The following is a 22,075-nucleotide window of genomic DNA, read 5'->3' as shown; positions in this document are numbered from 1 at the left end:
GTCCAGGATGTGTGCAGTCTGACCTGATCTTTCCAGTTCTGTTCCTCAGCCGAGTTTACATTAAGGTAACAAACACCTGTTCTACCACCCAGTATATGAATAAAAGATAACAATATACCATGTATTCATTGTAAACAAGTGGATACTCAAAATGACTTATACATCTGCAAAAAGAAAATGAGCATATGAGAAAAAATATGAAAATGTGTAGAACTAAAACCTACAAAACATAAAATTTGAGGCCTTGCTGTGCCCAATTTTCTGGAAAATAGTAGTTAGTAGTACTAGGACTACTTGTAATCAAATATTTTCCATATTGTAGTAATGATACTTCTGATATAGATCTGGATCTTGGTTCTGAGTACTTGCTTCAGTATTGCAGGTCACAGAATTTGACGGGTCACCAGATGCAGTGTAACACTGTGTCTCATGTCTCAGGGCCTTTTGTGTTCGGGCCTCTCAGCTGTAGAACAACGGGGAAGTGAACACATCTTCTGCTGTTAAGTCATTTTTATGAACTCCTTATTTCAGACCTGCTTTTTTCATTGAATTTCGGATTTATTTTATTATCCAACCACACTGAAAGGGGGTTCACCCATACAAGCTACAAACACCACTGCATATTTGGCAAAAACACTTGATAGCAGGACTTTTACATCTATTTACTTGTAGCATATCCTTTTTTTTAAATTTAGTTTTAAAAAAGCCCTGAGAGATTCACACATGAATTTATATTTTATTTATTATATTAACATAAACTCACTGACAGTATATACCTACATACTTACATCATTATTTGTTTATGTGCAGTGTTCAATCTCAACAATATGCTTTTATTATTATAATCATAACCGGAAGTGGGAGCTGAACGTCTCGAACTGCGCAGGCGCAGCTGCTCCTGAGCTTCAGTCGGAGCGACAGAAACATCAGCGGAGGAATGGACAAAGAGGAAGAGCTGGGTAAGAAAGTTAAATAAATAGTAAATACTTACAGAGAGAAACAGTTTACCTGCTGCTTCACCAGTATGAACTAACGTTTAACGGGAGAAACGTTAAACCGGGTGTAAAATAACACTGTTAACGGCTGTTTAACTGTAATGAAGTTCATTAACGGTTATTTAACTGGAGTAACAGTCAGTGTAATTAATGTGATATTTATATGTTATTACATTGTATTTACTGCAGGTTGTTTTTACTGACAAACACTGATTTAAATATACCTGTAACTCCTGAGAAATACTGGTGTTCAGTTTCTCATGTTATTACCAGTGGTGGAAAGTAACGCACTACATTTACTTTAGTAGTTTGAAGTACTTGTACTTTACGGTAGTACAGTTTGAGGTACTTGTAGTTTACTGTAGTACAGTTAGAGGTATTTGTACTTTACTGCAGTACAGTTTGAGGTACTTGTACTTTACTGTAGTACAGTTTGATGTACTTGTACTTTACTGCAGTACAGTTTGAGGTACTTATACTTTACTGTAGTACAGTTTGAGGTATTTGTACTTTACTGCAGTACAGTTTGAGGTACTTGTACTTTACTGTAGTACAGTTTGAGGTATTTGTACTTTACTGTAGTACAGTTTGAGGTACTTGTACTTTACTTCAGTACAGTTTGAGGTACTTGTACTTGACTGTAGTACAGTTTGAGGTACTTGTACTTGACTGTAGTACAGTTTGAGGTACTTGTACTTGACTGTAGTGCAGTTTAAGGTACTTGTACTTGACTGTAGTACAGTTTGAGGTACTTGTACTTTACTGTAGTACAGTTTGAGGTACTTGTACTTTACTGTAGTACAGTTTGAGGTACTTGTACTTTACTGTAGTACAGTTTGAGGTACTTGTACTTCACCGTAGTACAGTTTGAGGTACTTGTACTTTACTGTAGTACAGTTTGAGGTACTTGTACTTTACTGTAGTATTTCCATGTGATGCTACTTTCTACATCTCAGAGGGAAATATTGTACTTTCTACTCCACTACATTTATTTAACAGCTTTAGTTACTTTTCAGATGCAGATATGACTCAATGGATAATATAACAAGCTTTATAAATACAACAACAACAGGTCTTAAAAAGAGCAGTATGTAGTGTAGTGGACTTTTACATTGCTGTATTATTACTTTTACTTAAGTAAAGGACCTGAGTACTTCTTTCACCACTGGATATTATTATATTCCTGTCAGCAGTACAGTGACTTTAAGGTGTTTTTTTAATGTGTCATCACAATCAAAGTTTATGTTTGTGGTTCCCAGTGCAGAGTTTAGAGGAAGCTATCATAAGGATGCTACTAACAATTCATTTCATTATCGTAATTAATAATCACTTCAGTTTCTCAGAGGCCTCATTAACGTCTTCAGTTTGCTTGTTATCTGAAGTCTGATATATCTTATTACTGTTGTTGTCCAAAAACTACACAAACTCTCCATAATGAAGGAACATGTCACCCAGTGCAGCGGTCACGTTAGTTTGAAACGGCTCCAAAGACTAATAACAGTGATCATGTTTTCAGTCTCTGAGAGTAGTTCTGTGTAATCAGACACTACTGAGCATGTGCAGGAATGTAGTACTGTAGCTGCTGCATTCACAACCTCTGGACTTCTACTGAACTTCTTTACAATGTCCAGAGGTTGAGACACAGAACTACTCTCAGAGACTGAAAACATGATCACTGTTATTAGTTCTTGGAGCTAAACGAAGTAACATGATGTGACGTGTTTTAGTTTTTAGACAATAAGAATCAGATATCTCAGACTGGATACACACACAATACTTGTTAGTAGTGTGGGTGTAATGGTTGAAAAATGTAAACATCCACTAATGGCTTGTTGGAACAGTGGAGTTGTGCTGCAGTGGGAAAGGAAAACAAGCCGACAGCTGTTTTATGTTGATTTATGGGTGAGATTTATGGTGTTGTCCGACCACGATGGAAATCAAATATGTTTATCGTTGCTCTGAATCGCTTCTGAACGCATCATCGCTAGGGATGAGAATCAAGACCGGTTCAGTTTGGAACTGTTTCCAAATTGTCTGAACCATCAGGATCATAAGCCTCTGAGCTTATGGATTCCTCTTATTGATGCTCAGGCGTGTTGGCAGAGCGGTAATCATCAGTGAGGGCAGTGCAGCCTCCAGACTGCGACATGCTAACGTTATCTTCAGCTGTAGTTCATCTTTTAAAAAAGCAGCGGTTGCAAACATGTTTTCATTTTTTCATTTAATGAATAAATAATTACTTTTGTGAGATGAACGTGAAGTTTACTGTAAACTTGCGGAAGTAAGAAACGAGAGCAGCTGATCAACACACACTGCAGCATGAAACAACTTAAACCTACTCTGAGATGAATAAGCTAACCCGATGCTCAGTCTGTCTCACCTCAACAACGTTGCAGCTGCTCACTGTGTTGGACAGTAATGACCACTTATCTTATCTACCAGTTATGTTTCATGTATTCATCAGTATGCAGGTCAGTGATAAACAGGAGATAATAAAACACTTCTGAGCGGAGTCACTGAAAACGTGTAGGCCAACTTTTTTCCACAGACAGGATTGATCAGGAATCAATAAGGTATTGAATCGATAAGCAGAATCCATAATGGCACTGATATCAATAAAATCGTATCAATTCCCATCACTAATCATCGCTTAACACACAAACTGTTACATCCTTAAAAAGTCTGAAATGATCCCTTAAATGTAATGAAGGTATGATATGTTACAGTTTAACAATAAACTTTATGGTATAAAATGACATCAGTGCACTGAAACGGTAAACTTCTCTGGGAATATAATAAGCAGAATGATATATGGGTCGGGCTCTAGTTGCTGGTCACAGTATCAAACCATCTGTTAGTTTTTATTGTGGCTGAAACAGTAATTGAAATAATTTCCTGTGTCTCGTTGACTTGTCAATGAAGTTTAGAGGGTCAGAGTAGAAGTAAATGTTTGATCTATTGTTCACACAAAATTCAAAGTGCTTTAATATAAGACATAAAATACATTAAGACAGCATATAAAAGCAACACAAACACGATTTAAAAGTGTTAAATTGGAAATAAAATTAAACCAAAGTAGAATAAAACAGATAAAAACAAGAGAATAAAAGTGACATGGCAGTGTGAGATATTAACTCTAATATTTGGATTTAATAAAAAGCAACAGCATACAGCAAAGTCTTCAGCCGTGATTTAAAGGAGCTGAGAGTCTGTGGAGCATAAAAACTGAGCATTTTAATCATAAACTGATTTTTACAAAGTCTACAGATGAACAAAAGAGCTCCTGAAGTGCAGCAGGTCAGCTGGAGTATTTTGGATGCATTGTCCAGTTAAAGCCTCTGTAATCAGACTGGCTTTTGTTTCCTCTCCTTTTTTTTCCACCACTCACATTCCTTCTCCAACTCTCCCTCCCTTGCTTCACTTTTTTTTTATTCTTCCTTCTCTTAATGAGTCTCTATCTGCCTCCCTCCACGCTGTTCTCACACTCGGTCCATCTCCGTCCAGATCTTTTCGGGGTGGGAAACACCTTCTCGCTGGTATTTTTATCCCTCAGACAGAAGGTATTGTGTGCAGCGTGACATAAGCGCACCGACTCTGATGTATTTTTATCTGGCGTGCAGCTCCAAGAAAACAGGAGCAGAATGAGAAGCAGTGAAACGCTGGCTGTGGCATAGAAAAGGTTTGTGTTGGATAAAATCGTGACGCACATGTCTATTAGCTGCGTGGAGCCTCGGAAGCGTCCTAATCAAGGAGCTATTGTATGTATTTATGTAATATTACATTGTTGTGGCGAAACTTTTCATTACTCAGTATATTGTGAGATTATTTTTGCTGATGCTGATGCTCAACTTCAGCAAAGGAAGTCAAAGCTTGAATATGTTTAATATTATAAAAGATAAGAAGTATTATATAAACTCCATTTGGTTCCTTTGATACTAACAGCTGATTAGAGCCTGAGAAGTCCTGTCACGATCAAACTACTTTTGTTGGACGATATATTCTCTCAGAAATAATCACGATAAATGATATTATTATCATCTTAAGACCATTTTATGCCACAATTGCGCGTATGAGTCCATTTTTCATGGTTGACTAATCGAATATTCGCTGCATGCCGACATTCACAAGAGCTTTCAATATTCTATTCGAGTGATGTTAAGAACATATCATATGCAAAGAGTGATATAGAGTTCTTTCCACTGCAAAGCAAATCAAGCGCTCCTTAGACCACTGTCTGATCACGTGCCTGCGTGAGCCAATCAGAGCTGCTCCCTGCACCGCGCAGCATAGACATATATTACGTATATATGATTTGCTTTGCAGTGGAAAAAATGCTTTGATGCAGAGCGCTCTATGAACAGAGGACGCTTTTTCAATATCGCTCGATCACGTTAATTTGATCGTGGGAAGCTAAAATCGAGATTGCGATTAAAATTCGATTAATTGTGCAGCCCTAACTACACTGTTTTTTTTAGAAATGTCAGGAAACATTTTTATATGTTGGGGCAAGTGTGATGCTCCCCAAAAAAAGTGATTTTATGAGTTAATTAGTTAATTATTATCTACTATAGAAGCAAGTCAGGTTTAACTGTCAGGACTGATTATCAGGACGATAGGAACAGCTGATTCTTCTTCTTCTGTGGTGACACTGTGTGACACTGTCGGCTCTGCTCTGATCAGACCTCTGCAGCCACAGTTTCCCACAACCAGGATGAGGAGTGTGTTGTGTCTGTGGGGAAGTGTGGGTCAGTGTCTATTTTGTCTGCGCTGGTCTCTCGAGGCGTGTACAGTCTGATGTGTCTGTCACGACCAGTCAAAAAAGAGAATTCATCTCAGTAATAAAGGTGTTCATACTGCTGTACTGTTTAATGTTCCTTAAAAGTTATACTCTACTATACTTGTACTTGAAATTTACATTTTTTTTATTAAGACATAAAAACATCATAAAAACAAGAATAATATAAACAGTTTAAGTTTTTATTAGTTGTGTTTTTTCTATATTTAATCCAGACTCACGGGGTCAAAAGTAACAAAGCGTAACCTCCGTTTAAAGATAAATTACACTGAAATCGTTCCTCATTTGTATAAAACAACACCTGGTATTTATCAAACACTCATGTGAGTTATTGATCACAGTGATAATTAGTATTTGTCTGTAATAGAGCTGGGTATCAGTACTCAATATCTTTAAGGTATCAACCGAAATAAATCGATACCAAGTAGTATCGATGAATCTCCTGTCAATCGATACCTGCAATCGATCCTTTTTGCACCCAGAGCTAGAAAATATGACTATTGTTATGGACTTGCTCACAGCCAATCAACACAAGCATTCTTGGATTTAATGTGACATGTGATTGGTCCACTGCCACAGCAGCTACGACCCGTCTGTGGTGGTGAAGTCGTGGTGAATTTGAGTTAGCGCGCTTAGCAGTTCAGCAGCCAAGATACCTCCTAAACGCTCTAAAGTGAGTCTACATTACACGCCTGTTACACCGGATGTGTTAATGGGAATCTAATGAAGTACTCAGTTGGTATCAGTGTCACTTTAAGGGTACTTGGATTGGTGTTATCATCATTTTTTAAACGAATGATACCCAGCTATAGTCTCTAATGTTAACCTTTAAAATCACATTTATATGAAAAGTGTTACTTTCATACTGATTCTTAATGCAGCTCCTCAGTTCAGCCTCTGTCCCTGTAAGCCCCCCCATCATCACTGGAGATTACTTTATACTGAGTGTGTGTGTGTGTGTGTGTGTGTGTGTGTGTGTGTGTGTGTGTGTGCGTGTGTGTGTGTGTGTGTGTGTGTGAGAGAGAGAGTGTTTGACATTTAAGTTAGTATGAGTCACTTGCTGAATAGAGTTGTGTATCTGAGTCACTGAGAGTTCGGGGAATCCCCACCAATGAACAAACAGTCGTCTGCTGATTACAATCACAGCTCGGCTCAGACTGTACAAATAAATCATCATGAAATATTTCTCTGGGGGAATGAAGGTGATCTGAATAGAGGCGATAGTCAATATGTTAGACTGTTAAAATTCATGATTGATCAGTTAGAGTTGAGCTGTTGTAAACTAGTAAAAACAGACGTTAACTACTCGGAGGGTTTGTGAGCGTGACGATGAACTCGTGGCTGAGCTGGAGTTTGACCTTCACCTCCGAGCTGGGAGAGCGAGCGCTAGTCGAGGCCTGCTGTGTTTACTGAATTGACATGAATCCACTGAGCATAAAGCTTAAAAACACAAAGATGAAGAGAGGCAGGGTGTGTTTGTAGTTTGGTATTTGCTGGGTGGTTAACGCAGTTTGTCCACACATGTGTGGATTAAGATGGGAGGGGCCCATTGTGTCACTGATAAACTGGGAACGTTTTACACATCAGAGCTTTTAGACTGATTGGATATTTCTACTAATCTAATACTTGAATCTGAGGAGTGTAACAAACTGTAATGGAACCTTAATTTAAAGCTCATTGTTTTTATCTATTTATTTCTATTTCATTTTATTTTTCCTTTCTCCAAGGTTTAACAGCTTAGACTTAAATGAGATTTATTTGGTTTGTGTGTGTTTGATAAAATTTGTGAAAATAATAAAGTATAAAAAAACAGAAAGAAGTTAGTTGAGGTGGATAAATAAAGATAAAAGCAGTGATTTAGATCCACAGTCACTATAAAAGCAGTTTGACTTAATAGCAACTGTTGTAATGATAATAATAATAATAATAATAATAATAATAAAAAACTTTATTTGTATAGCACTTTTTATACAAGAAATGCAGCTACATTCACTGAGTGCTTCACATTAAAAGGAGCATAAAGCAATGTTAAAAAAGAATTTAAAAAAAGAAAAGACAGGAGAAAAAAAAGTAATATAAAATGGAAAATAACAATAGTAATAATTTTAAAATAGTACAAATAGTACATAGTATTAGTATTGTTGTACTGAACTTTATGTGAAGAATATGTTCATGATTATAGCATAAATTAGATACGCAGCCACGTTAGATCCTTCATACCCCATTTACACCTTTAATTAATTAACCATCTATATCTGGATATGTTATATAAAAGATACCTGGACACCAGTTCATGCAGGTAATACAATCAGCATTATTATTACAGCATGATCACAAATCACATTCAGATAAGAAATAGTTCCATTAAGCTGAAAGGTCACCAAGCCTCTTCACCTCTTCCTGCCAGCTAAAACAAGCCCAGTAAAAGCTTCAAATAGCAGCATGAACTAAAAGTTTACCTTCACACAGAAGTGACTGATGCTGTTTGTGCTTATTTTCATACTGAGTTCTGCTGCTGTGAAAACAACCAGATGTAAAAGTAAAGGCTCATAGATCAGATAATACATGCAGGTGCAGGTCCCATGTTAATACCAGGAGGTCTGTAACAGGACTGCTGTGAACCGACTGGTTGTAAAACTATGTGAATGTTCAGTCAGGGGTGTGACAGGTGTGTACGAGGCAAAGGTTAAGATATGAGGTCCTAAACACAGAGCTGAGGATGGATATGTAAAAGAAAGCTGCTTAAAATAACCAGAAATGCACAAACAGGAATGTAGTCCAGAGGGGTTAGGTTAGGGTTAGGGTTAGGGTTAGGTTAGGGTTCCTGATTAGTTCTTTGGTTTATGAAATGGTTAAGAATATCAATCAGTGTTTCCCAAAGCTAAAGATGCAACTTTAAGTGTATTTTTTGTGTCCAGATCAACAGCTAGCAAGATAAAGATGCAAAGATATTCAGTTTAATGTCACAGAGGATTAAATACACCAGAACATATTCACATTTAAGCAGCTGGAACCACAGAATTAGGATCAATTATCAAAATAGTTGATTAATTAAACTAATAAATAATTGTTGCTGCTGTAATGTTTGATCTTTACTGTCTTTATCTGTGAGCTCAGAGAGGTTTTAATCTCACTGTTGATGTTATTCATCTGATTTATGTATTTATAGTTATAAATGAATCATTCTAATGTTTGTATTGGTTTATAATAATCACACGCTGGCGATTCATTAGTCTCATTACTTGTGTTTAAATGCAGCAGTGACAGATTTGAGCTTGAGTTTATAACATGAGCCGGCCAGGAGTGATGGAGGTGGGCGGTGTGTGTACTAGTGATTAGTGTGAGTCAGTGTGTGTGGAATGAACAGGACAGGCAGTAGTCCTGTAGGTTATATCAGACTACACTAACATCTACTGGTGGACCAGACTCTTAGTGTGGCTTGTAGTGTGTATATCTGGTATGAAGGCTTCAGTAATGTTAGCCTGACCTGTTGTGTCCTGAACGTCTCGTCTGTCACTTCATTTCCTGTCAGTTAAAGAATGCGTCCTCACTTCCTGCCTCGCTGACAGAAACACTTTCATCCCTCTGCTGCATGTTGACAAGAGAAACACATTTATATTAATTAAAAAAATAAAAATAATTATATTTGACTTTATATGATCTCACGTTACATCAAAATATTAAATAAAGAAGTATAATGAAACAAACTTTGAATTTAAAGGAGAGGTTGTTAAATGTGCCTTAAAGCAACAGTCAGCACTTTATTTAAGTCTTCATATTTATCATTTATAAGAAATATGCAAACATTGAATAAATGGTTTATAGTTATTAAACACTATAATGTAGTTAGGAACATATAAGGACAAGTATTTATTAATGTAGTGTTTGTCAACAATAATAAAGTTATGAAGTTGTTGACAGTCTGAACATTAATAAACACTTATACCTGCTGTTATATTGTGTTATTAACTATTTATTAACTGTTTATAAACTGCTTATAAATGTTAAATTGTGGACGTGAAGTAAAGACTTGTATTTGCTGATTTTGGTGAAATATGTTTTTGAATGTGTATTTTATGTGTATATATATTTTGATAACACATAATTCACTATAATCAAACTGACATTGACAACATGAGAGATTTATGTTTTCAGTTTTATATCATATTAGAAAATTTGATTTGCAACAAGTTTTATCATTTAATAATTGTTAAAGCAGTTTTTTAAACAAACAAACAAACAAACAAAGCTTCCCAAATGTGATTATTTTATGGTCTTCATACTTCTCTATGAAACTAAACTGATTATCTTTTGTTTTTCACCTCACAAAAAAGATCATGTCAACAAAAAAACATGAGCATTTTTAAATCAAGTTAAATGAAAAAATAAAAAAGATAAATAATGTAAATGATGGACCTCTTCATTATTTCTCTTTTCAGGTTCATTTGATCCAAACATACCAGAGGAGGGACCATCGGCGCCCCCTCCTGGCTGGCTGGAAGACATACATGGATACCAGGGTCACAAAGGAGGAGGTGAGACTCCTTTTTGTTCTCATTCATCATTTCTCCTTTTTCACTGCTCATCACTCATCTCTCGTCTGTGTGTGTGTGTTTGTGTCCAGAGGGTGATAACCCGTTGTACCCCCCTCCCCCTGCCTACAACCCCCAGCCTGAACAAGACAGGAACACTTTGGTGCCCAACGTCAGGTAACGCACACATCAATAACTGACCGAAATAATTGAAACTGTCCCTCAAGATTTTGGACAAAAGTATGAAGTTAGGATGTGTTGTTTGCTCGTTCAGGGTCCCCACGGTGTCGGAGGATGTGGCCAGAGAAGCCCTGCTCAAGTTTGTGGAATCAAAATGGACTTACAGCTCCAAACCTGCCAGGAACCTCACCTTCAAAGAGCTCAAACCCATCATCGTGTACAGGGTAGGAGCATTTCCTGCTTTACAAAGATCATCTACACAGAGGTCTACAGGCTCTGCCCCGTGGGAGAACTTTATATTATATTATAAGTTTAGCTCAATCAATCAATCTTTATTTATATAACACCAAATCACAACAAAAGTCATCTCGAGGCTCAGCATAAAAACAACTCACTTGGCTCTGTCCAAAAGGTTAAGAAGTCTGCCCACCAGCACCTTTCAGTTTGTCTAATTAACACATAACTAGCTTGTTTAATCTGTACTCAAACAAAGGTCAGTGTGTGACTTAACGAGGGGTTATGTGTCGGAGTGTTTCTGGGGCACCGTGACTTCCTGGAGTCTTATCGTCACTATGAAGGTGCCAAAAAAACAGCTGAGTCTCCAGAGAGTTACTGCTCTGAACTACAAGATAGTCCAGCACATATTCCTGTTGTTCTTATTCATTAAAGGAGATTTAACATGTTAGTTAGAGAGCTTTAGAGATGCTGGCAGGTGGATGTACATATTAATCCACATTACAAAAAGACCCAAACAATGTAAGAGAGACCCATGTAATAGAAAAGAAAGATGATGTTGATGAGGAACACAGTCTATCTAGCCACTCAGAAATGTTGTTTGTACCTTAAATAAAATCCTAAATAAGAGAAAACGGTCCATTGTCTCCTCCTGTATGAGGTCATTGTATCTATGGGACAGTGGATATGTTGAGATATGTGATCAGATGCGTCTCAGAACACCTCAGCAGGTGGTTTGAGTGATCGTATCATGATGTGTCTCAGAGGTTGGTAACACTTGTATTTAGTGCTGTCCACATATGAGACACATGTTAATGTCAGGTGTAAACGAGCATGTGTGACAATATGAACATGTGTTTTTACATTGACTACATAAAGAATCCAAAGCTTCTTCTTTCTGCAGTATCGACTGGAGACCTACACTGAGAGCAGAGCCAGCGCCTGGCAGTATGAATCATACAGCGGTAAATATTTACTCTGAGCTAACAATACAAGATTTGCTTTTGTATTGAGTCAGAAACTCATGGAAAAATGGACCTGATGAAACCCAAAGTCATCTATCTATCTATCTATCTATCTATCTATCTATCTATCTATCTATCTATCTATCTATCTATCTATCTATCTATCTATCTATCTATCTATCTATCTATCTATCTATCTATCTATCTATCTATCTATCTATCTATCTACCCACCCACCCACCCACCCAACCATCCATCCATCCATCCATCCATCCATCCATCCATCCATCCATCCATCCATCCATCCATCCATCCATCCATCCATCCATCCATCCATCCATCTATCTATCTATCTATCTATCTATCTATCTATCTATCTATCTATCTATCTATCTATCTATCTATCTATCTATCTATCTATCTATCAGGTCAGCCGGTTGATGGTCCTCAGTACGGTATGAGTCCTCCTCCGTGGGACGTACCGGTGGTATTGCCTCCCAGATACACTGACGTGGTGGAGAGGGTCCGCGTGCCACACTCGTCCTTTGTAAAGGTACAGCTCCTCACATTATCCAAAGAACCTCATTATAAATATGAAAGTTATAGGTTAAACTAAAAAAACAGACACTAATGAATCTGATGGATCTTTGAGTAATATTTGTAATAGTTTGTAATTATTTTGTGTGTGTGTGTGTGTGTGTGTGTGTGTGTGTGTTTTAGCTGTGTCACAAGTGCAACGGCTGTGGAAGAACTCGCTGTGTTATGTGTCATGGTAGAGGCCAGGTAAGAGTTCTTGGTTTTATCATTTGCTTTGAAAGGATTCCTGATTGATAACAGAGTGGAGGGATCAATCCACACCACAGACTCATGGTTAACCCACTACGTTTCTCAGTATCTTATTTCACTCATTAACATGTTTATTTAACATGTAATCTGATTATTGCAGCTCAGATTAAAGCCACATGTTCAGTTTTTTGAGAAATGTACAAAGTCCTGCAGAAAGATAAATCACATGCCTACATTATGTCTTATTCATACTTTCTGTTATATGATATCCACAGTATTAATGTTTCATTTTTAAAAGGTTTGTACGAATGTTTACAAAAAAAAAAATAATTCTCAACAGGAGGTAACAAGAGAGCAGGAAAAAGCTCAGACAAACAAAAAAACAACAATTATATTACAAGAAAATGTAGCAATATATCTAGAATTACATTATAAGTCTCTATATACTGTATCTTCTTTTCTTTGTAAAGAATAATGTTGAAATAAAAATAGAAAAAGCTGTTTTGAGAATTAAAACATTGTCATTTTTTCCTGTAATTTATAAAAATGTAAAACTTTTAGCTTAACTCATGAAATAGACTATATCCTTAAAATATTACAACTTTATTATCATAATATAACTATTTTCTCTAAATAGGCTTATTTAATCTATATTGTCAGAATCTCAGATTATAATTTGTTATACTATACTATATACTATAATAGAGTATGAGCAGGTATAAGTGAAGCCAGCTCTGTGCCTCGTGCTGGATACTATAACCCTCGTCTCATTTTGCAGAAGCGTTGCACCTTCTGTCACGGTCACGGTCGCTCCAGGAACAAGCGCTGCACTTCCTGTCACGGCAGAGGTCGCAAGAGGTGAGGGGCCTGGTCTGTCTCTCTGAATTTCCTTCTCCGTCTTGCAGAAACGTTGTTCACACTGTTATGGCAGAGGGTACCAAAGGCGGAACAAGACAAAGCACCGTGCCGCTCGGAAGATGCGTTGTTCTTCTTGTAGCGGGAAAGGCCACCAGAGGTGAGAGAGGAGCTCTGGGAAGGCTTGTAGAGTAGAGTATAGAGTACGTACACAGGTTTAAAAACACCTAGCGCTATATTTTCAGAATCCACAAAGACTCTTCTGTCCACTGAATGAAGAGTTTTAGCCTGTTTATCAAGCTGCTACTCTGCTGCTTATCCATTTAGCGCCGTGATTCAGTGGACCGACTAGTTTTCCACCCACATGGTTCGAGGTGTGTGTGTGTGTGTGTGTTGGGGATGAGTGTGTAAAATAGTGATTCCTAGCCAATGTGGTCTGATGTACCCCGATAGCTCTGTCACTGTGAATTTATTCCATTAATCATATTAAATTATGAATTGTTGCAATAATAGTTTAATAGAAGATGTAGTGATCCTGCAGGTGTCAGGGTTTAGGTTCAGGTCATTCTGTTCTTTATACTCCAACACACACACACACACACACACACATACACACACGCGAGTGGTTAAGAGCACATGCCACATACACAGTGGACCTCGGTTTGAGTCCCGGCTGGCGGACCTTTGCTGCATGTCACACCCCCGTCTCTCCCGTCTTTCTACTGCTAATAAAAAGGTGTCTATGACAGAAAAAAAAAAAAAAAAAACCCGTTCTGTGATGTGGTATCATGATTGTTCTTTTCAGACAACAAAACAACTGTCAAGTGCTCAAATGAAAATTGAGGCTCTGTAATCATTCCTCCTGTTCATACTGACTATTTAAAGATCTTCAAATGTGCTTCAATGTAAAGTGATGCAGGACTAAATCCACAGTGTTTCCACACAGTCATTTAAAAGTAGATGATCAGCTTCTATTGAGCTTCATCAGTGTGAGTTAGTCATATCAAGTGATATCTGACACATTTACAGTCTTTTTAGCATCAGATTCCCTCTTAGTGTTTCCCTGTTGAGCTGTGGTGGAAGTATAGTAACAAAAAGACTTTATACTAAAAACACTGTAACGTTCAAACATAGAAGATGAAGATTTGACTCATTCAGACGACTGAAGCTTCATATTAGCTTCAGATTAACTTTTAAATCCATGTTAACACAGAAGGAGGACTGTGGATTTAGTCCTCCATCACTTCCATTGTAAACATTATGAAGGGATCTTCTAATGGTCAGTATGAACAGGAGGAATGATTACAGCAAGAAAAACACACTTAATGTTCATTTGGACTCCTGAGTAATAATTTAACTCATCTTAGATAACTGGACAACCACTGGACTGAAGATCTGATGTACATATATTCATGCAACCTTCTGGATTAATAGCAGTAACTTTGGTGATCCTCAGACTTTATTTATTTTGAGATGTAGTGACTGAGAAGACAATCGCATATTTTCATAGTTTTCATGCTCATCAGGTCATTCAGTGACTACTTTATGTTTCCGTACAGATTCTTGCTGCTGTTCTCACCTCTCCTCCCCCATCTCCTGTCTCAGCCATGACAGCTCTGACCTCTTCCTTCAGCATTAATTCATCTTTACAAATTCCTCCACGTTATGTTTTTACTGATGTGAGAGCAGGCTGTAAATACTAATGAGCTGCTGCATTCATCTGTCTCCCCCTCCTCCAGGTGTATGTCCTGCCACGGTCACGGCTACAAGACCTGCTCTGCTTGTCACGGCAGCCAAAACCTGATGCATTACATCGAGCTCACTGTGACATGGTACGTCAGAGCTACACACAGGCACACACACACACACACACACACACACACACACACACACACACACACACACACACACACACACACACACACACACACACACACACACACACACACACACACACCATGTTTCCATCACTTCAGGGGACATTACATTGACTTACATTCATTTACTGGACACTTATCCTAACCGTAACCATAACCACTACATGCCTAATCTTAACCCTTATCCTAAACTTAACATAACCCTAAACTTATATTAACTTTAAATCAAGTCTTCACCCTAAAATAAATCATTTACCTTAAGGGGACTTGCTTTTTGTCCCCATAAGACAGGCGAGTCCCCATAACATAACTGTGTGAACAGATTTAAGTCCCCACAACATTAGGAATACCTAGTACACACACACACACACACACACTCAAACCTCTGTTTCTTTGTGTGTAGGAAGAACAACATATCTGATTTCATTCCCGACCGTCAGCCGGACTTCCCTGACAAGAAGTTTGAGAAGGTGACCGGAGATCCTTTCTTCATCGACGAGAGTGTGCTGGTAAATAAAACACTTCTTTTAATAATAAAACTCACATCAGACACAACACATCAGTGGGGCATAAGTTAGGCGAGTTTGATCGAGACTGAAAGGACATTCTTATCTCCCAGTGGATGAATCCTACTGATGCCACTGATCCTTTAACTTTTCCACCATGAGGTTTACATTTGTGATTTTGAGTAAACTGTTTGGGGATTGACATGAAATTTGGTTCACACATTCATGTTCCCCTCAGAAATAAATTCTGCTCCTAAGTAAGGTCTTTACTACAGAGTCAAAGTAGCTGAGGGCAGCGGTTAAAATTCACTGAGTCAGACTCTACTTCTACACAAGGTGGAGGTGCTTTACAGAAGCTTACAGCTCCTCCTGGTGGCTGAAAGTGAACATTGCTCTCCAGTACTGTTAATGAAGCCTTCATACTAGACTACACAGCTCAACTCTTCATTAAAGTTTTTCAATGAAAAAAATGACCTGAGTTTCATTCCATTCTGGCCTCATCCAGGTCGGCAAAGGGTGAGTCCCAGATAGCAAAAAATTCCTTAACTGAGTCAGTGCTCTAAAACCTAAGTCTTTTCAATTGTATGACTGAAATCAAGTCAATCATCCATCTTTGAAAAGAAAGGGGAGAGCTTGATTTCCATTCTATCAAGATGAGTCTTTTTGCAGCAATCATTTCCAGCATCAAAGTCTGATTTTTGGCAGGCAGGAGGTGAACAGTACATTGTGAGCAACTTGGAATACACTTGAGTTGAATCTGTTATAGAATAAAAGGCCTTTATATTCGGGACACATTTCTAGTGCAACCAACTTTGCTTTGCAGCCCTGGAACACATCAAAGTTATCTGTCTGTCCACTCTGGTTTAAAACAGCTGTAGCATCCAATCAATAACTGATTCTAATAAGGGGCCAGTAAAGGGCCTCAGTGAAGGACGGTCTCATGGTCCTCAATCCTCGATCCTTAGGGCAGAAATAAGAGAGTCCTCAATGATGGTGGACCAGACTGATTTCCAGGTCAAATGAGGATCGATTAGATAAGAAAATGAGGATGGTATTATTACATATGGTATTTGAAGTGAAGCTTATTTTTTAATCTCTGTCCCCTCCCAGGTGTATCCTATCCAGGGTTTCCCCGATCAGGAGATCTGTGATGTTACTAGAAGACTGATTAATGAACACATTGGTCGCTTCAGTGCCAACAGCCGAATCATGCAACAGGTACGAACACACACACTCATTAACATGTTCACACACACACACACGCACTCGTTAACGGTTTCACACACACACACACACACACTCGTTAATGGTTTCACACACACAGAAATAAACAACTTTCGTGTCAAAATATGTCTTTTTAATCACAGTGTTACAGAAAGTGAATTAAATGACAGTTAATAGTCGTCCAGTGATGACGTCTTCTCGTAGTTTTACCTAATACCCCATCATAGGGTTCCCATGGCAACAAAAACAGAAAGTGAGACTTAGCGCAAAAGTAAGATCAAAATACAAAATCAACGCAGAGAGTAAATTATTATGTTATAAAAGCAGGAAGTGAGGAAGTTCTGCCATATCTCTCATGAGTCTGCAGTGAGGAAACACCAGAGGTCTAAAAATAAAAGATCGTAAAATATTCAAAATACAATAAATAAAGTCACTATAAAATAAAGTGAGTAAAACCAGAAGTGTAAGTTGGGATATTAAAAGATAAGAATAATAAGAGAATCAAATAGTTAGACTGAGAGATGTGATGAAGTAAAGCCAGACATAAAAGGTGGGAAAACAATCAAGAATATAGAAATAATATAAAAAAATAGACCAAGTAGTAAAACAAACTAAAACAAATGAATAAAAGAAAGATAAATAGATCAAATAAATAAAGGTCAATTAAAAGCTTAAGATTAAAAGGTGTGTATTTTAGAAGTATCAACACTCAGCTGATACCAGGATCATATTTAATGGATCGCTGTGGTGTGTGTGACTGATAACAAACATACTGGTACAATGATCAGCAATCAATCAGCATTCCTTATCAGCAGAACGGCATTTCATACAATAACTGAGTGACACTGACGTCTACCTGCCTTTTATTTCTCTCCGCAGCGTCAGACCATCGAGTTGGTGCCTCTGACTCACGCTTATTACACTTACAACGGAAAAGACTTCAGCTTCTTTGTGTACGGAGTAGAGAACAAAGTCTTCACGGCCAAATATCCCACTGCGTGTACTATTCTATAAGTAACATACGTGGTAACATGATCCCATCCCATGATCCCAGACATGTGTAGTCAGGGTCGGGCAGGAGGGAGAAACTAAAACGTCCGTTCACAGCAGCAGCAGCACATGAAAGTGTGTCTGCTGTTCAGGTGAAGCAAACCCAACACTCCCTCTCTTTGAATGTAGAAATAACCTTAATGTTATAACATCATATTTAACATCATATTCTAAATATCTCAAACATCCGGGGTCGTATTCATAAAAGATCTTAACTTTCTATTCAGTCTTTTTAGTTACACAGAGAAGCAACTTTTAGTAACTGAGAAGGTTTGTTATGATTTTATGTTATTAAGCCCAATGAGATCTACTTGACCTGGATAAGAAGGCAGCAGCACCATGAATGATATGAATGTTATTAATTAATCAAACAATCAACATACAGAAGCAGAAATATTTTATCAGCTGTGTCACATATTTCATACATTAAATATATGAAAATATAAACCAGCAGATTCTATTTGGCATCGAAAAACGTCATATTATGAGGGTTTTATTTCTACAGTGGATTGGACAAATCTTCATCCAGTAATGACCTTAAAATCAGCTTCATATATGTATTATAGTTATTTAATATAAAGCATAAGGAGACATCAAACTAATCAGTGTAAGATTGGGATTTAAGTTCCTAAGGAAAGAAAATGTTATTGATCACTTATTGAAGCCTCCAATTTCCTTCCCAATCCTGTAGAAAAGAACATGTTATAGTCACTAATCCAGAGCTGTCTTTAAGAAACAACAGTGTTTTTACTTATTGTTTGTATCACACTGAAATGGGATCAAATCAACACAACAACATTAAAACACTTGTTGTTGTAATATTGCTGTAGTGATGTTGTTCCTCTGAATCTCGGGTATGTAGTTATAAAGCTGCCACATTGAGTCATATCTGCATCCTGATCCAAACATATGACTCATTTTACTGTTGAACTTATCTCAGAGCGCTGCTGATGTTTCTTTACTTTGTCACATTAACAGATATTGTTTTGCAGTAATGAGAAACAGATTAAAGTTTGGAGTCTGTTGTTTGATGAATAATTCAGTGACTCAGGTCTGATCTGTTTTCCTGTCCTACTTTAAAAGTTTGTTATTGTGTTTTTCTCCTGACTCATGAGTCCTATGGATTCCTATCATTTCTCAAAGACTTAGGAGCGACTTTAAGAGCTCAAATATTCTCAGATTTACCCTTAAAACAAAAAACCTGAGTGCACTTATTTTTTACAAGAGTTCAGCCTGTTAGGAGAAACTTTTAGCCTTAAGATCTTTTGTGAACGCGGCCCCGGCTTCTTTTTTTTTTTTTTTTGTGGTAGCCAGTATCATATCGGTTATATCTGTGCCTGTTGGACAGTCCAACATTAAGGATTTCCAACATCAGGAAATGTTTGCTACAAAACCAAACGTACAAGAGAAGAAATACATGTTGGAGAATCCTCTCAGTGTCCTTTCAGGTCAATTCTGGTGCTTAAAAGACGAGCAAAGCCTTAACATTTTACTAAAACACTCACACACTCATTAAATACTGTTTTCTTAGGAAGCAAACGTAACTACAGACCAAAGGAGACACTAACACAGTTTACTGTCAATAATAAAAGAGCAGTCAGTGTTTGATGCTGCCGTCAGTGATCCAGTAGATGTGTGATTAACGATCATTTTTCTTGGTATGTTTGAATCAAATGTTTATATATATATATTACTTAATGAAAAATCAACGTGTTTTTCATCATAAATCCTTCCAGATGTTGGTATCTCAGTTTACATGTGCAGCAACTATTCATTTGTTCTTTTTATGACAGACTTTTTTATTTTTTTTTAACATTTCTGACAATGTGTGTATCATTGTTTTAAGGGTTTCACCACTTTGAACTTTATATGTAAAAAAAAAAAGAAACAATTTTATGAGGAAATGTCAGAAAAGAGCAGGAAAGTATGAAAATCATGTTTTTACTCCTCTACATACTCTCTGTTTAGTGTGTGTCGTGTAATCCAGCTACCTCTTTCTATTTCCTCTTTACAGTTACAGCTAAAGTACAATAAAGTATGATTTTATATGCACGTAATCTTACCTGTCACCATGTATTTAGCAAAGATGTTACAAATACAGTTCATAATAAAATGATTCATATAATCATCCTGAGTCTGAGTCCGTCTGTGCCAGGAACATTTGATCAATGAGTGGAAAGCTTCAAGGAATGTTTGGAAGGTGAGGATTATACAACTGTCTGGTTGAGTGAGTAAAAATAGAAATGCAGTATTTTTAAATAGTTGTAGGATATTAATGTTTGTACTTTTATTTAAATAGTTCTTCCACCACTAATTATTCCTTATGAAACACTTGTAACTGTATTAAAAACAAGAAAAGAACATAAAACCCAGTTAAATGTGCTATGAAGGCTTCTTTAAGGTCTGTACTGACAAACTCTTTCCACAGGGGGGCGCGCTGGTTTATAAAGTAATGACGCAGGATATCAGAGGACATGTTTACTGACATCATGTGCTGTGGGAAATATGGCAACTCAACGTTGAATGCACAGAAGCTGATGATTTGGTTAAAGGACAGGTTCACAGTTTTTAAAGTGTGTCTCAAACCAGCAGTCAGGTGTTTATATGAACAGTGAAAGAGGGTTTTCCTCTCTGTAATCATTCCTTCTGTTCATACTGACTATTAAAAGAACTCTTCTAATGTACGTAGGGGTGCCTCATTTTGGTCAAAAATGCATTTAAAAGTAGATGTGCAGTCTGAGTTAGTCATATCAAGTGATATCTGACACATTTACAGTCTTTTTAGCATCAGATTCCCTCTTAGTGTTTCCCTGTTGAGCTGTGGTGGAAGTATAGTAACACAAAGACTTTGCTACTAAAAACACTGTAACGTTCAAACATAGAAGATGAAGATTTGACTCATTTGGACGACTGAAGCTTCATATTAGCTTCAGATTAACTTTTAAATCCATGTTTACACAGAAGGAGGACTGTGGATTTAGTCCTCCATCACTTCCATTGTAAACATTATGAAGGGATCTTCTAATGGTCAGTATGAACAGGAGGAATCATTACAGCAAGACAAACACCCTTCATGATCATTTGGGCTCCTGACTGTTGTTTTAAGACACACTTGACAAATTGTGAACCTGACCTTTAAAGGAGGCATCCACCCTTCACCCTTTCAACACAATTTTCTCTAATATTACCACTGAAATTTGAGTAATGTAGTGCTTTTGGAGTTGTATTTACGTTCATCAATCCTACAGGAGAACTTCACCATATCTTCAAGCATGTGTAATTTGCCAAAAACCGTCCTTCTAACTTGCACTTGACCTGGAAAGCCCGAGTTTCCGAGCCGCACCTGAAGGCAGCGTGAGACAGCGCAGATTGAAGGAGTGGTTCAGCCGCTGCCCACATGTGTTCAGTTTGTTTATAACGTGTGGAGACTACAGGTGACCCGACACTGAACTGTCCTCTATCCGCTGCATCACGTCCAGGATCCTTTTTTCTGCTCTTTTCAGCTGAAGTGGAATAAAATCAGACTCACATCCAGACAGACACTCCTGCTCGGTGAGTCTTTTTAAAAAGTTTATATCTGAAATGTGTGTCTGGATGCTCTCCCAGGAGGAAATAACGAGTCAGTGATGGAAAAGACAGCTCACTGAGGGGAGAGGGACAGTCGTGTTTATTAGAGTGCTGCAATATGAAAGTTATATTGGAGTTATCTGGAGGAGATGGAGCATATATATAATCAGCCTGGTGAGCTCAGAGCTGCCCTGATGTTCATTTAAGAGGGGAAAAAAAGTCAAGTTCTTTTCATTTTCACTTCTTACACCTGCTTATTCCTCATCACAGAACTAAATGAGAAAGCATGAATGTACAGTTCATCACCTGTGTCGTGATGAACTTAAAAGCATCATCATTTTTAATTTCTGTCATGTTTGCTGTAATTTAGCTCTGTTCTCAGACAGACACACATTTATGTTTTAATGTGTTCTCACTGGAGAGTTTTTGGTGGTCATTGAGAAGCTTTCAGGGTCATTAAAGGATCATTTTTCGAGTTCCAGGAGTTTTTGTGGTCATTTTCAGGCTCA

General features: G+C 37.5%; 1 protein-coding gene across 1 annotated transcript; it reads left to right on the top strand.

Annotated features, from left to right (window-relative positions):
* Positions 1-924: 924 nt before the first annotated feature.
* ssuh2.1 (ssu-2 homolog, tandem duplicate 1) lies at positions 925-18,586 on the top strand. The gene is made up of 12 exons (XM_062416357.1): positions 925-959; positions 10,230-10,325; positions 10,415-10,499; positions 10,597-10,726; positions 11,641-11,701; positions 12,130-12,254; positions 12,422-12,484; positions 13,266-13,345; positions 15,082-15,174; positions 15,623-15,728; positions 16,836-16,943; positions 17,829-18,586. The coding sequence occupies exons 1-12, from the start codon at positions 938-940 to the stop codon at positions 17,961-17,963; spliced, it is 1,104 nt and encodes a 367-aa protein (XP_062272341.1). The 5' UTR covers positions 925-937; the 3' UTR covers positions 17,964-18,586.
* Positions 18,587-22,075: the final 3,489 nt, after the last annotated feature.

The sequence above is a fragment of the Scomber scombrus genome, chromosome 3, assembly GCF_963691925.1.
Source record: "Scomber scombrus chromosome 3, fScoSco1.1, whole genome shotgun sequence".
NCBI lineage: Eukaryota > Metazoa > Chordata > Actinopteri > Scombriformes > Scombridae > Scomber > Scomber scombrus.
The sequence above is the reverse complement of the archived record's forward strand: the minus strand, read 5'-3'. Positions and strand labels throughout refer to the sequence as shown.